Consider the following 14,715-nt stretch of genomic DNA (forward strand, 5'->3'; position numbering starts at 1 on the left):
TTTCAATTCCTTTTGATTAATATACTCTTTCCATTTCCTGTTGATGAACTCTGGGTGCCCCTCCCTTAATTAGTGCCCCTGCCCTCTAACAATTTTGGTGACTGAAGTTCCAGATATCTCAAGTGTAATAATATGACTGATTAGTACATTCACAACCCCTTGACATGTAGTAAAGCGGCGGCCACCTCGGCGTTTTAATAATACTGTAAAACCTTTAAAGAGCTTATCTATTAAATCCCAGCATGCAACACAGCAATATCATTAACGTCCAACGGACAATTTAATAAAGATCAGCCTGCGCGGGCGCTATAGATGTTTGAACAAGGCGATGTGGAGAAATGGAACATCACAGCAAGTCCCTGGTTCAGTATATGAAGTGTTTCAATTAGAGTCGGTCCCTCTGGAGACAGGAAGCAACACCCAGACATGAAATGTTGCTCTAATTTCAACTGTAAATGTGGACCAAAAGGTAAAGTCCAGTTACCTTTAATATCCACGTGGCTGTTTGTATCTCTGCAGGCTTCACTGGTCAATCTAGCCGCGCTTTTCTTTCTCTCTCCCAATTTTAGAAAGCCACAGTGTCACTTTGAAGCCCACATCTTTTGAACAAAAGAGACCAACAGTGTTATACAAAGCTTTATTACGGAGAAACCGTCTTTCCTTGAATACAATTAAATAAATAAAAAAAACATGCGAGACAGGTTGTGACACCGAACCCAAGATTAGTTTCCTGGCTTGCGCGTAATTCTAATATAGCAAGGTCTCCCAGCCTTTGCATGAAACAATCACAGAGTGAGATGAAACCCTGCACTTCCAATAAACAACATAAATATTTGATTTGCTCTCTAATGGACCCAAATATGGGGTTCAGGGGGCATGTAAATGATCCCGCCAAGTGATTCGTCATTGTTAAGCTTGCCATCTGAGGGTCAGCTTTTGGGGTCAAAAGCACATTCCCAATAAAAGAGCCCACGGCAGAGCGAGGCCCGGCCTGTACGGTTGGAATGAGAACAGAAACAGCATATAGAGAACAGCTATTACAGGGTGCAGGTGAGGCAGGGAGACTCTATAAAAAGAAGATAAAGCTGGAGGACGCACAGTGTGCATTAGCAGAAAGGCAAATCGACACCAAGCCCACTCACCGCCTCTATACCCCCCCCCCCATGACTTCACCCTCCAGTTGATAATATTACTGCGCTATATTGATTTCCACCAGCCTTCTCCCTGGGACCAGTAAGACACGTGGTAATTGTAAGGAGACAGAAAGCCAATATGGGAGTGCTCATGGATAGTATGGGATGCACGCTAATATTGTTGCTACATAGAGAAAAAAAGGGGGGGAAGCTGCCTCTGATTGAAGTTTACCTCGTAATTCTAAGACAACATCGCAGATGACAGTCTGACCCTGTGGGAGGAGTGGAGATATAAAAATTCAATGCAAAGTCCAGGGTGAATATGAAAGTAATAAGTGTGAGCAGTCAAGTGATGAGAAAGGAGATTGGTTTGCGGGCATCGCGTTAAGTGAAGAGAGACTTTGGAATTCACCCTCCTTTTTAAGATCTTGTTATAAAACAATTTTCTATTCATAATATAAAAAAGACAATTTATAATACCATTTTGTGCCCTCTGGCAGTAATGGACAAATAGACTGGATATCACATTATATCACACTCAATTTCTCCCTTCTGTAACAAATTAGATTCATTATGAAATTAAAAGTGGAAACTCAATATTGTTTTATTATTAAGCTGATTGCTTTGGATTCTTTTCTTTCCTCCCAAAATGAGCATAAGCCCATTCTTTTCCAATTCTTTGTGTAATCCACAAGGAGGAAAATATTACAAATGTGTTCATGTCAAGCAATTACCCATGTATTTAAATGAATCTCTCTTCCTGTGCTCTTTGAAGTACCGTCATCTAATGGCCCTGCGCTTCTAAATGCATTCATTACCTCAGGCTAGAGCTAACAGAGTAATTGCCTTACAGTTTTATAATGGCATTAGCACTCCGAGCTACATAACCTAGGCCCTCTTTTATTAACTGTGATAATATAAATACAACATCCATGTTAATCTACTGCTTGAAGGATGGCACACAGACTGATTTAGACCACATCTCCTTATTGTTAGATTTTTTTTTTTTACAACAACACATCATTTGTTACGGCTCCCTCTCATTTTTTCCCCTCTGCCTTAACAGAAAACGGCTTCTTAATCTACGGCGATCTGTCATCTGAACAGGCCCATTTGAACAGTTGTTGAACACAGGATCTTTATGCAAACTAAGGCAAACAATAGCATGCATCTGTCACGCATTTGTCACAGAACAACAAAAATCATTCGAGGCCTTTAATTGTTTCAATTTAACATGGCGTGTTCTGATATGTCTCCATGACAAGAAAGCCAATTATACTTATGCTGGAGTAGTATTGAGATTTACATGGAAATGCCCTCGGAACGCTATTCCGTGTTAATCGCATTCACAGCGTGAGCTGACGCGCATGAAAGCACCTTGTCAGAAGAAAACAAACTTCTTCCTTGATTGGGTGCAGCACTTCTCATCATCCTCAGATATGACTAGGTTGCCACTTAAGCATAGCCTTGCGAGTCAGCTTGGTTAGTTAAGACACCACGCAGTAAACGACAGATTAAGGATGAGAGGCAATATCGCTTTCTCTCCTCCTTTCTCCAAGCTGTCCTTATGTCACTGCTGCAAAGCACCATATGGACAAGGAGGGAGCGGACGCCTTACAGAGAATGAAACATTGCCTGTGATCGCGACAGTCTTAATTGCTTTAATTGTTGTTTAAAATTGCGAGCCATGTAGGAGATCTTGAAATATGATAGAATAGATTATTGGTAATTATTAACTGCAGACAAAAAGAAAGAAAGCCACTTTATCTCACTCAGCAAGAGAGAGAGAAATCTGCTGCGCCTGATGAGAACACATCAAGACAGCTGGTCCTCTCATTTAGTCTACCTGCCGCACGACAACCATAATTCTTTATTTGTATGCAAACTAGATGCATGCAACGTTGAGCATACACACCAATTTCAGAGGTAAATGTCCATTTTAAGAGCCAACCATCCGGTAACTTGGGCTGGATTAAGCGATATGTTTCTATAAGAGTGCATGGCATATGCTGGAAGTGGCTTCTACAGTGATTCATCTTGATAAATCAAGAACTGTGGTAGATATGCTCCTCAGGATGAAAGGGCCCCCCCCGCACACACACACTCCGTACGCACGACATACATTGCGCTTTGGAAATGCAGGCCAAGTCTTGGAGGCCGCTGTTTGAAGGCGTGAAGGCTGTGTTTACATTCATTTACGGCAGCTGCCGTCTTAATCCCACACTGCCATTGCCAAGTGATGGAACACTTCAGACAAATTACCGAGGCCCGCAAAAGAAAACACAGCAAATGTGGGAAGAAAACAAGCGCCATCTGAGATGTTTCTGGTGACAGATTTGCATTGCTTTTAACCAGGGTTCTAACAGCACAGTCGACAAATCTCTGCTCTACAGCAGGTGACAACAAGCAAGCATTTACAAAACAAAAATGAAACACACACACACACACACGCGCGCGCATCAGCCATGTCTGCAACTTGCCTTTGTCAGATTAAATGCACTCTAAAAGGAGAAGAGGGCTTTCATAGAGCATATTGCCTTCTGTATTATAGAAAACAAAGAGAGCAGTCTGGTTGCTTGAGAGGGATTTAATTGTAAGTGGCTGAATTCAAAGAGCAGATAAAGACACACAAACGGGCCAAACCCCACCTTGCTGAAAGCCTGAAACAGAATGGGGGGATGGGGGGAAAGGGACCCGTGGCCAACTCATTTTCAGTGTTAAGAACCAAAGCAACACAGCTAATCCGCATTGTCAAGCGGGGGCAAGCATGCAGACATGGATAAGACCACATCCTGAGCATCCGTGTCCCCGAGGCACAAGCACCCAGCTCTTCCTGGATGGGAAGTCATTTGTGAAGTCCTTCGCAAGAGCCAGTCAAAGAGGTTAATTGAAAAATTCCTTAATGTCATTACAACAGAACTAGATTAACCCAGAGCTAATTCACTTTATTGTTCTGAGGAGAGGCGACTCGGCACTGAACTCCAGAGCACACGTGAAGCCCAGAATCAGGGGTGAGGTGTTGTTTTTAAAGGACCATGCCAGTTTAATTAAGATAGGGAACATTATTCACTGCTCTGCATGGCTGGAAGGAGCACGGTGGTGGCGGCGTATGAATGCAGCAGTGGTTCCTCTTAAACCGAGTGCTTTATTTAGTGGTTGATTACATTTCTGAGGCTCTCCACAACCCTGATGTGATGTCGGTTTGGATTTTGTGTGTTACTGTGCCGCCGAGGTCTCATCCACAACCTCCGTGGGCCTTAACATTTCCTAACTCCCCGTTTTCTCTCATCAGGAGGTGTTGCTGAAGAGGGCAGCCGATCTCGTTGAAGCCCTGTACGGAATGCCCCACAACAATCAGGTTCGTATTCGAGCAAAGCTGCTGTTGCGGCGCGCCGGAAACCCGCCGTTAAATCAGAAACCATTGAACATTTACTGATAGGATCACCAAAGGGTATTTTCACCACTATATCTGGAACAACGCGGGGCCGCGTGCGTTCACCGTATAGCCGAGAACGATGCATCAAAGCAAAGCGCAGCTACAGGAACAACAACACCTCTGCCTTCTCTGCACTTTCTCAGGAGATCATTCTGAAGAGGGCAGCCGACATCGCAGAGGCCCTGTACAGCGTTCCCCGCAACCACAACCAGATCCCCTCTCTCGCTAACACAGCCTCCCACGGCATGATGGGAGTCAACTCCTTCAGCAGCCAGCTCGCCGTCAATGTGTCTGAGTCACAAGGGAATGACCAAGGTACCGTACGTGATTTAGAATATGGCTCCAATAAGTCAGTGGTTTACAGAAGTGGGGTCCAGGGACCCCCCCCCCGCCCGCCTTGGGGTCCTTGAGGGGATTCCAGGCGATTTTGCACTAAAAAAAGTAATGAATAGTTTTAAGTTTTCACTTATTTTTCTACACATTTAAATGATTAAACATTTCAATTTATCCCCCATGGGCAGCTATAATGCAAGAAGTTCCAATTAAGAGCTAATTTTCTATTATTAAACTTGCGCCGATGTGCCGATATAAAAATGTTTAATTGCGGTAATCAATCAACATTTTCCATTTAAATAGTGCACCAAAAAAAAAGAACAAATTTACCTGTGTTCGTTACTCAGTGGGCTACAGCCGGAACACCAGCAGCGTGTCCCCTCGGGGCTACATCTCCAGCAGCACCCCGCAGCAGTCGAGCTACAACGCCGTCAGCAACAGCATGAATGGCTACGGCAATGCCGGTATGAACCTGGGAGTGCCAAGCTCCCCTGGATTCCTCAACGGCTCCTCTGCCAACTCCCCATATGGAAGTGAGTAGCTTGCCACCGTCGCGCGGCGTAGTAGCACTAAGCTGCTGCTGATTCCATTCCAGCTCCCACGTTCGCTTTCACTTCACCATGAATCACTTCTGACAGGGTTATAACGTTATTGATGGTGATAATATATTACTGTTCATTCACGGAAGCTGTTTTAGCCCCAGCGCTTCAGAGAACACGCAGCAGAGTAGAAGGAACACTCGTTTTTATGTGCATTTCACCATGTGCCACCTATATTTGTTCAACCGGACAAGACGTTGATGGTAGGGGCCTGTGAGTACCCCCCCCCCCCACCCTGGCAGTAATACTATCCTCACCTTACCTTAACTGCCCTGTCCCTCTCCGCCACTACTCACAGCACGTTCTCACTCTCTCCTTTTCCTACCTCCCTTCTTCTGCCCCCTATCGTCTCCGCAGTTAAACAAAAGAGCGCCTTCGCCCCTGTGGTCCGACCCCAGGCATCCCCACCCCCCTCCTGCACCAGCGCCAACGGCAACGGACTGCAAGGTGAGCCCCCCTCACCCCCTCATCCCTTCCCCACGGACTACTGGTCAGATACCGCTGCTCAGGCCTCTGTCCGGTTTGGTGAGGGATTAATCATTACAAATATATGCATTTTGACAGGCCAATTTACACCTTTCAGTTCATACTCAAACACTCACACTCACGCACACACACGCACACACACACACATCCCATGAGCGCAGCGCAGGATTGCCGCGTCACGTCCGCGCAAACCTACACACAAACATGCGTCCTCGTTGCCCTTCTTTACTAATGACACCCCCCCCCCCCCCCCAGGATGTTGCAGGAATACAGGAATACACCTCCAAAGCATTGTCCTCGTAATCATGTTTATTGTGTTTAGTGCACGCGTCACGACCAACATGATTGCCTTGAAAACAAGCTTAGCCGTAGTGTGTGCCCCAAGATTAATAACATTGGGCTTAATGAAGTGGGAAATTAAAGTTCATCTTGCTACACGTTCATACTTATTAATACATGTTGTGCAGAAATTAATGAGCAATGCCTTGCCATCATCTGTGCTGGCAAACTTAAAAGCATTTCAACCATGACTCTACAAATATACTCAGAGCAGTATAATGATATATCATCACAGCACTTCACTAGTCGCCTAATTGTTAAAACGTGTGGAAATACTGAATATATATACTGGCAGGGTGAGGTACAGTTGCTAATGATATCCTAAGCAGATGGTCTTGATAAAATAAGGGAAGCTACATTTGATCTTGTCTAATCTCGCTACGATAATGACACAGAGGCGAGACTTAGCTAACGGGGGAAAGGCGGGACTAATGCACCGCACGACGATGGAGAGGCGGAAGATAAAGAGACGGGAAGAGGGAAAAGAGCAATACAGCAGGAATCTGAGGGGAGTCTGAGGAGTGTCTAGTGCTGCGGCATTGTGGGAAGTCACCGTGTTGTTGCTCCGCCGTCACCACGGCCGTGTCTCCCGGGAGTCTGGGCCACTGTTTGCCATTACTCCAACGCCAGGAGAAATATCACACATAGCAAGACTGGCATGCTGGGGGCTGAAATGTCAGAGCAGGAGGGAGGTTTTCAGACTCTCCTTGTTAGGAGGATGCGCAACAGCGGGCTGGTGGACACGGCAAACACGCACAGGCACATGCGCAAACAGGCTCGTGAAGGCACACACACTCGCGCAGCGTCAGATGGCTGGACAAACACGCACACGCACACACACATACACACACGCACACACACACACACAGATTTTCACAAATTTTCTAATTTATATCCATTCTTGTTTTAGCAGGCTTGACTAATCTTCTTCCTGTCTCTGTTTATTCCAGCCATGTCCGGCCTGGTTGTCCCTCCAATGTAAATGCACTTTCACCTCAGACACCAGTCTACACACTACCACTTCATAGGACACCCCATCAGCACACGGCAAAAATGCTGATGTAATGTATAGTCAACCGCTTGTTCTGTTTTAAACGTAAAGAAGAAGAAAAAAAGAAAAGAAAAGACTTTCTTTTAAATGACTTTCGCGAAAACCTGCAGAGAAAGGATTTCACGAGGAACAATATTTTTTCTGCAGGATTTTATATTTTTTTTGCCCCAATTTTACCACCCTGGAAGAGAACAGAGGATGATGAAGGGTTTATTTTGTATACCTTGTCGGGTTGCGCTTTGGTCTTGGATATATCCAATCAATCACACATTTAAAACTGGAAGGGACTCCGTGGACTCACCATATGGTTGTAAAGTAGAAACACTGATGTACAGTACATTTGCCAACTAACTTCAGAAGTTTTTTCTGTTTCAACTCTCTCTTAATAGATTCACAACAGTTGTGTGTCTTTACAATGTGACTTTTTGTATTTTTATGTGTGACAAAAATTACACAGGGGCCAAGACCGTTTGAATTTCAACTGGAAAATATATGAGATATATAATGTAGAAAATTGAGCATTAAAGTACAACTCATAGAAGTAAAATGGGCGGGGCTAGGTGGGAAAAGGTGTATTGAGTTTCATTCCTGCATTTTAAATTAAATTTTTGTAATTTATTGTAGCTAGAACTCATCCTCAAAAGTAAAAAAAAAAAAAAAAAGAGTCCTCTTTGATTCAACAAGCACAGACATGTACAAAACACTGCTCTGTTGATGAATATGATGTACTTCCATGTCTAGAGCTTCCTTTTAAGCAAGTGTGTTTTGCCATGTTTTTCAACTTTTTTGCTAGCACTGTATATTAATGCATTCCTAGGCTACTGTGAAGTCTGTTTCTTGTTGATGAGGAGCAGTCTCTCCTTCTAGCTCTAACTCCCCTTATGTGTTTTATATGTGTTTAAAAATTGTAGACTATTGTGATATTGCCAAACTTGTGCTAAATATTTATACATCTGTCTTTTTCATGTTCTTTTAGATCAGCAAAAACATCAAAAAAAATAATAATAAAAAAAATAAAAATTAAATCCCATTGAGAATGTAGAAGTATAGTATTTCATTGTCATATTTCTGTTCAAATACACACTTGCGCTCACTGAGGGAAATTTTGTAACATATCAACTATAAATAATGTATTTATCTCTGAAATTTTGTATATTGCTTTTCATTATGTATGTATTAATCGTCATGCCCTTAATATAGTGATGCAGCACAGATAAATCAGCCAAGAACTGTTGCCTTCATTTTTTGTTTTTTTTTTGTATTTGATGAAATGCAATGTGCATATATTTCATGTGTATCCTCAAAAATTTGTGTTACTCCGTCAAGACTCTCTGTCCATTTTTTTTTAAAGGGGAAGTCAAACTTCATTGTTTATTTTTATATTGATTTTAAATTATCTATACAGACCATTTTGGAGAAAAACTTTGTTGGTTGTATTGTCAAATAAATTGTTTGTGACCCATATGATAGTTGTTAAGATCCAATAGAGACTAATGTGCATGAGGGGCAACCTTGGAGATAAAAAAAAAAAACACACACACTCCATTTGTGGTTGTATTTTTTTCTGTTTTGTAGAATGTATAGAAGTCATTTTTACTCACCACTTATGACTCTGCCACACAGCTTACATGTGTTTACAGGGAAGGAAATTTAAAAATGTCAACATTTGGAATGGAAACAGAAATGAATAAGTGATGTTTTATTAAAATTTTCAGTAAAAACACAATAGCTCCTCAACTGTGGACTTCTTCAGTTTTTCAGAGCAGTTTGGCCGGCAGACCAACTGGCAATCGGGACAGAAAAGAACACCAGTAGAACAAACCTGATTCATCACATTTTAGTGAACTTTGCCAGAGAGATAATTGTCTGAAACCTTTGGGGAGAAAAGAAAATGTAACCTCCATTAAAAATGAAAACTGTTTTTAACTCATATTCTTTAGGCAAAGAACGATGACGTTGTGACATATTCCTTCCGGTCTTTGTGTCAGTATATCATACATCTGTGCTACTCCAAAGGCTCATTGTAGTCATAAACAGTGCAAGCTTTTTTATTCAAAGCACCCCAAATGGGGCTCATTCAAATCCCTCATTTCATTGCATTAAGCCACCTAGTTAATAAAGAATCAATACATTGAAAGCGCAAGGTTATCCTTTGTCTATAAGGACCGGTATCGTTCTGAACCTCTTATAGTTTGTGCGTTGAAAGGGGGGGGGGGCACTGTGAAATCTATACTCATCAAGTGGGTCAAACAGAAGGATAAAAGTGTTCGAGGGAAGAACAGTGGTTCTCCTTAAAAACAACTGAGCATCTTATCTGGCATCCTGAGTGGTTGCGGGGAGCAGGTCACAAAATGTCAATTTCTCATCAAGGCAACATTGTCCGAGGCCACCTCTGCCTTTAATGCACAATTAAACGACGGCGACCTGAGTGGCAATCAGCATATTATCGCATCTTATTATGTCAGCCGGCGTGCAGCGATCTCTCGGCACGGGGAGGCAGTCGAGGAGCCGCTGCTGATAGCGTGGCGGACAGATACACTCAAAAGAGCGGCTTCATTTTCAGCTGCGATCGCCTTGTGCTTCAAATCATCCCCCCCCCCGCCTGGCGATAATCCAGTGTGTCTGATAACAATAGCCACACATCTGCTTCCTGACATTGCATTATCTGTTTCAGATACACGTACACTGGTTCCGATCAATCGCATTGCATACAGCTGTCTCTATTATCCAAAGGCAAAGTGTTGGACAAACTGTATTTTTATCTTGTCTTAAACTGCCCGATAAATGAAACCAAGGGAAGTGTCTCTCATCGTAAATATAATAACCGACGCGGGGAGGGAATAACAACACACACACACACACACACAAATAGCAAACCTACGGGTGAAAGTGCAATCGCAAAAATGAAAAGTTTGCTCAGCAGTCGGTAGCTTTACTGGCCGGCAGGCTGGAGGTACAGTGGTATCGTCTCAGCAGGCTCCTCTGTACCCAACAACCAGCCGCTAGCTCTGCCACGCCACTCAATCATCGGGAGAGGCTCTTTATTGGAGAACTCTAATGGCCACCCTCCACCATGATCTTAATGTGTGCATTAAATATTTATAAATCCTGGGTCAATAATGCCCCATAACCAGAGCCTGACAGACCCCCACCATACCATTTGGCTGCCTCCCTCTCACACACAGGCAAAGGTCACAGGGTCACGCAATCAAAAGAGAGCGAGGCTCGCCACATCCATATGTTGCCACTCTTATCAAGACTTTCCTCTGTACTAGTTATCTGTCAAAGGAAAGAAATATTGAAAGCAATATCGATCTTAACTAGCCTTGTGTTGCCGAGGGCCACGTTTCAAACATCTGCTTCTGCTTCCAAAAAAGAAAAACCTCTCAATAATATAAGCCTGAGCGGTAATATCGAAAATCTCTGTGTTGCGGGATGCCCGAATAACCTTGTTCCGAACAAGCATTGCTGCAGGATTGTTAAAAGTTGATACAAGCACCACGCACTGACTATTTCTTAATTAGTGCAACCTGGCGTCTACATGGGCGACTCAGTTGCTTGACGTGAACACAGCCAGGCTGCACTCCCGTGCTGTTCAGGTGAAAGATTGTGCTCCGGTGATAGCACGCACAAAGACTGGCCAGACAATGAGGCGGTCAATGGAGAGCTCCGGTTGAAAAAAGCCACAATGGCCGTGCATGCTGGGAATTGGGCTGGATGATATAAAGGAGCAAAACCTTCTTTGAGGCCATGGAGGACATACATTCAGAAAAGAGGTTTTGTTTGCTCTTTATCAATCTGCTGTTCCCCACGAGAAAAAAACAATTCAAACTGACCTTAAAGAGGGAATATTGCCTTACGCATGTAAGGGGCTGACACTTTTACCTCTAATGGAGGCTGATTTGAATACATTTGTGGCAACACGCACGCAGCATGAAGACAAATATGAACTCAAGGTGGAGGGCAGCATCTTCTCTGCTCAATGGGCAGTGCTGATAAGTATTTTTTTTTATAGGATCTGCTCCTGGACTATGATTTGTGTAACCGCTGAGTGACGGAAAAGGAAAAGTAACTCTGGGGAAGTTTGGGATTCTGTTTCTGTTCGTACGAAACGCAGTGTGATAGAAAGCACACGGCTTGGGATCATAGGTTTGACATGACAGTGATTAAAAAAACAAAACAGGAGCCTGACTCCTTTAAAAAAAAAATAATAATAATACATCTGAATCCAAACGGAGAATTTGACCCTTTTTTTATTAAACAGTCCCACGTTAATGCCGCCGCCTGTCAGATAAGACAACGCTGGGAGTCAGCCGTGGAAGGAAAACTCCACGTCTCGGGAAAGATTTCCACTTCACTCACTGCAGTCAAGGAGGATGAGCAAAGTATCCCAGTGCTTCAATATCCATTAAACTTGTATTTGGGTGTCATTTGATACTTCATCAATGTTTCAGCGCATTTCAAAATCCACACATTCGTGATTTAGCTCCGGTTGAAATGCAGTATTCACCGTATTTTCCTTCTATTAAAGTTGAATACTCAAAAATATTACACTGTAACGATAACCTGGGTCAGGGGCTGTTAGGCTACGGTGATAAAATAATATCACTTGAACTGTACTTTCTACCGCAGTCTCCACCACATAGAGCTCCTTTCAGAGTACCCCTCTGTAGTGCTTTGTCCAGTAGTTCTGGATATGATATCATCTATTAATAATGTATTGGCAATGGATTACATAAAAAGGGACCAGAAATAACATCCAATATTCATGCCCCCTGAGCTTGACTGTGTCCAATCCGTTTGGCCCATAAAACCTTAGCCCCATTTCCATATCCGCTGTGGGTCACGACAGGTCTGCCTCACAAAGGCTCACAGAAGAGCTCGACTCAGGAAGAGGGCAGTAAAAATCGGGTGGATTTCGGAACCCTTATGAAACAGCCCCCCTTTGGAAGAAAAAAAAAAAAAATCTGAACAAGCCCTTTTCCTATTTCAGCGCCTGTGAAAAACCTGGTCCTGTATTTCCCTCTTTAATTGTGCCACTTGAGAAATTGACGTGCCTCTGAAACATGGCATGAATCTCACAGTTATTGCAGTTCCCTTGGCAGGGAATGTTGATACAACATCTGCATGCTATAGAAAGTAATGGAAGTAGCAGAGGTGGCAGCTGCAACTCTACAGGAAGTGTGCCATTTTCAGGCAGTGCTGCTGTGAGAACCACTAACTGCCAGCCTGGTCTTGCAGGCATCTCTGATTGCCAGGACACTATGACAAACATGCAGGGGCTGGGAGTGTTGCATCCTGGGGGATGACAGCTTCTGTTTGATTGTCAATAAGGCTCATTAGGAGAAAAAATGGAGAATGCAAAAAGAGATTAAATGACTTGAGACGGGGTCCCGCTCATGTTTCATAACGGATGATTTATCAGAGCCTTTATTTAATCAGTTCCACCGAAAAGACAACTTTGCACCCAAAAAAAAGGAATGATTTTCTTTATTCATGTTCATATTTAATCGCATTTTAGATGCGCGGATGATCTATTCGCGATGCACTCGACACGTTTAACCCTTTAAAAACGCCTTTACGTAAACCTCTCGCCTCCCGTTCCGAGACTCGTTCCGAGACCGGTGGCGGATGTTTCCCTCTATCTTAGAGAGGAACGGCCAACAAAGCAGCGTGTAAGGGCCTTTCCCCGAAGAGTCCTTGTCACGCCGCGCCAAACCTCTGTGATTATCGTTGTTTTTGCAGAGAGTGTCCATGCCTGCCAATACCGCTGTTCCATAAATGAATTTGGCCCCTCGTCAACGAATTACCTAACACGCAGAACTGTGTATGTGTCACATCCAATTCCAACTTACCGGCTTTGGTGGTGTGTGTCAGCTGGAGGACTTAATCATCAATCGTCAATCATAATAAGTGAAGCACATTGATAGGGCGCCTTTCTCTCTCTCTCTCCTGCACGGTTAAATAAAGTGTAAAGGGAGAAGTTAAAACTGACCTTGTTAAATTGGGACCACAATTTATATTCCTAATTTAGTGTATGGATTAATTAGTTGTGTGTGTGTGTGAGTGTGTGTGTGTGTATCAGTTTCCATGCGGTGGAGCTTGGGAGCTGTATCTGCTTTCATGTGAAAACTGGAATAATATCTGTCAGTCTAATCTTGATATTTTTCCGAAGGCTTTGCATTTTTGATGCACATTTTTAATTACTGCTCATTTAGACAATTTATAGAAAGGACTTTTCTAGCATTAGACGCTAATCAATAAGCCTCCATCTCACATCATTCGGCCTGTTATAAGACCTAAATGAAAACGCACACAAGCACACCCCCGCTGGCAAAGCCTGCAATTGAGGAATCTGGATTTCTTTTTTCCCCCCTTCACCCTGATCCAATCCACTCCACTGTCATATAGATCGGAGTCTGCGGGGGCCAGAGGCGCTGACAGAGCCCAGATACTCCCAGTCTGTCTGGGGGACTGGGGAGACTGGTGCCATGGGGTCCCGGAGCCTCTGAAGTGCCGCCCCTCCGTCAACATGGCCAAGGCTAGACCTGCACTTTCTCCAGGCTGAGACGCTCTCCTGACCACGCTGACAGCCATGCTGCATAGTCACAGATTGATACATGCAGGAATATGCGCTCGCAGGCAGCCGCTCTCACGTAATGTATGGCCGCTCATCAGCCGGTCCTAATTAGAGGCTCCCAGAACAACATTTGGGTTCACGAGGTTAGAATGACACACCAATACAAAGTTCCTAACGTATACACACTCGCATGCTGATTCGCCTGGTTGTTTCTTTTACTCTCTCGTTTAATCCCGCTGCATCTCATCACCACTGTCCTGAACAGGGAGGAGGGTGGGAGTAAGGGAGGGGGTCTCTTTGTTCTAAAGAAACAAAACAAAAAGAAAGGCACCATACCAATATGCTCTCTCAAAACACAAAGATCATTATAAGAGCATGAAAGTATGCCATGTTTGAAATTACACTTCTCTTTGTAGTTGTGGCGTAGCGTGGAGTGTGCTGGTATTAGATGCTGCTGCGGCAGCTGTCGTGGCTGGCTGCGCGGTGCCTCGGTGTCAGGGCCTCTGAGGCCAGCCTGTCCCGACAGACAGACAAGAGGGGGAGGAAACCTGATAGTGCAGCCGAGCCCGAGTCTAATGTCTGTCTATCCAGCTATCTAGCCCTGCGTCTATCTGTCTGAATGACTATTGGACAATGCCTATCTGCATGCTGGAGACTCCTCTGGCTTCGCAGCGGCAGTGCTTGACTCACAGCCGAGTTTGCGAAAAAGTTTCAACTCTTAATTTCTTTATGTGCACAAACTTCTTAGGAAGGATAAA

General features: G+C 43.9%; 1 protein-coding gene across 1 annotated transcript in view; it reads left to right on the top strand.

Annotated features, from left to right (window-relative positions):
• Nucleotides 1-7,308, top strand: part of LOC137914558 (transcription factor COE3) — a 64,616-nt gene extending 57,308 nt beyond the window's left edge. The window contains exons 12-16 of the mRNA XM_068758098.1: nt 4,426-4,491; nt 4,713-4,884; nt 5,250-5,435; nt 5,859-5,948; nt 7,277-7,308. Of these exons, the coding sequence (XP_068614199.1) occupies nt 4,426-4,491; nt 4,713-4,884; nt 5,250-5,435; nt 5,859-5,948; nt 7,277-7,308 (546 nt within the window). The remainder of the gene's footprint in view (nt 1-4,425; nt 4,492-4,712; nt 4,885-5,249; nt 5,436-5,858; nt 5,949-7,276) is intronic.
• Nucleotides 7,309-14,715: the final 7,407 nt, after the last annotated feature.

Source organism: Brachionichthys hirsutus, unplaced genomic scaffold (genome assembly GCF_040956055.1).
Source record: "Brachionichthys hirsutus isolate HB-005 unplaced genomic scaffold, CSIRO-AGI_Bhir_v1 contig_800, whole genome shotgun sequence".
NCBI lineage: Eukaryota > Metazoa > Chordata > Actinopteri > Lophiiformes > Brachionichthyidae > Brachionichthys > Brachionichthys hirsutus.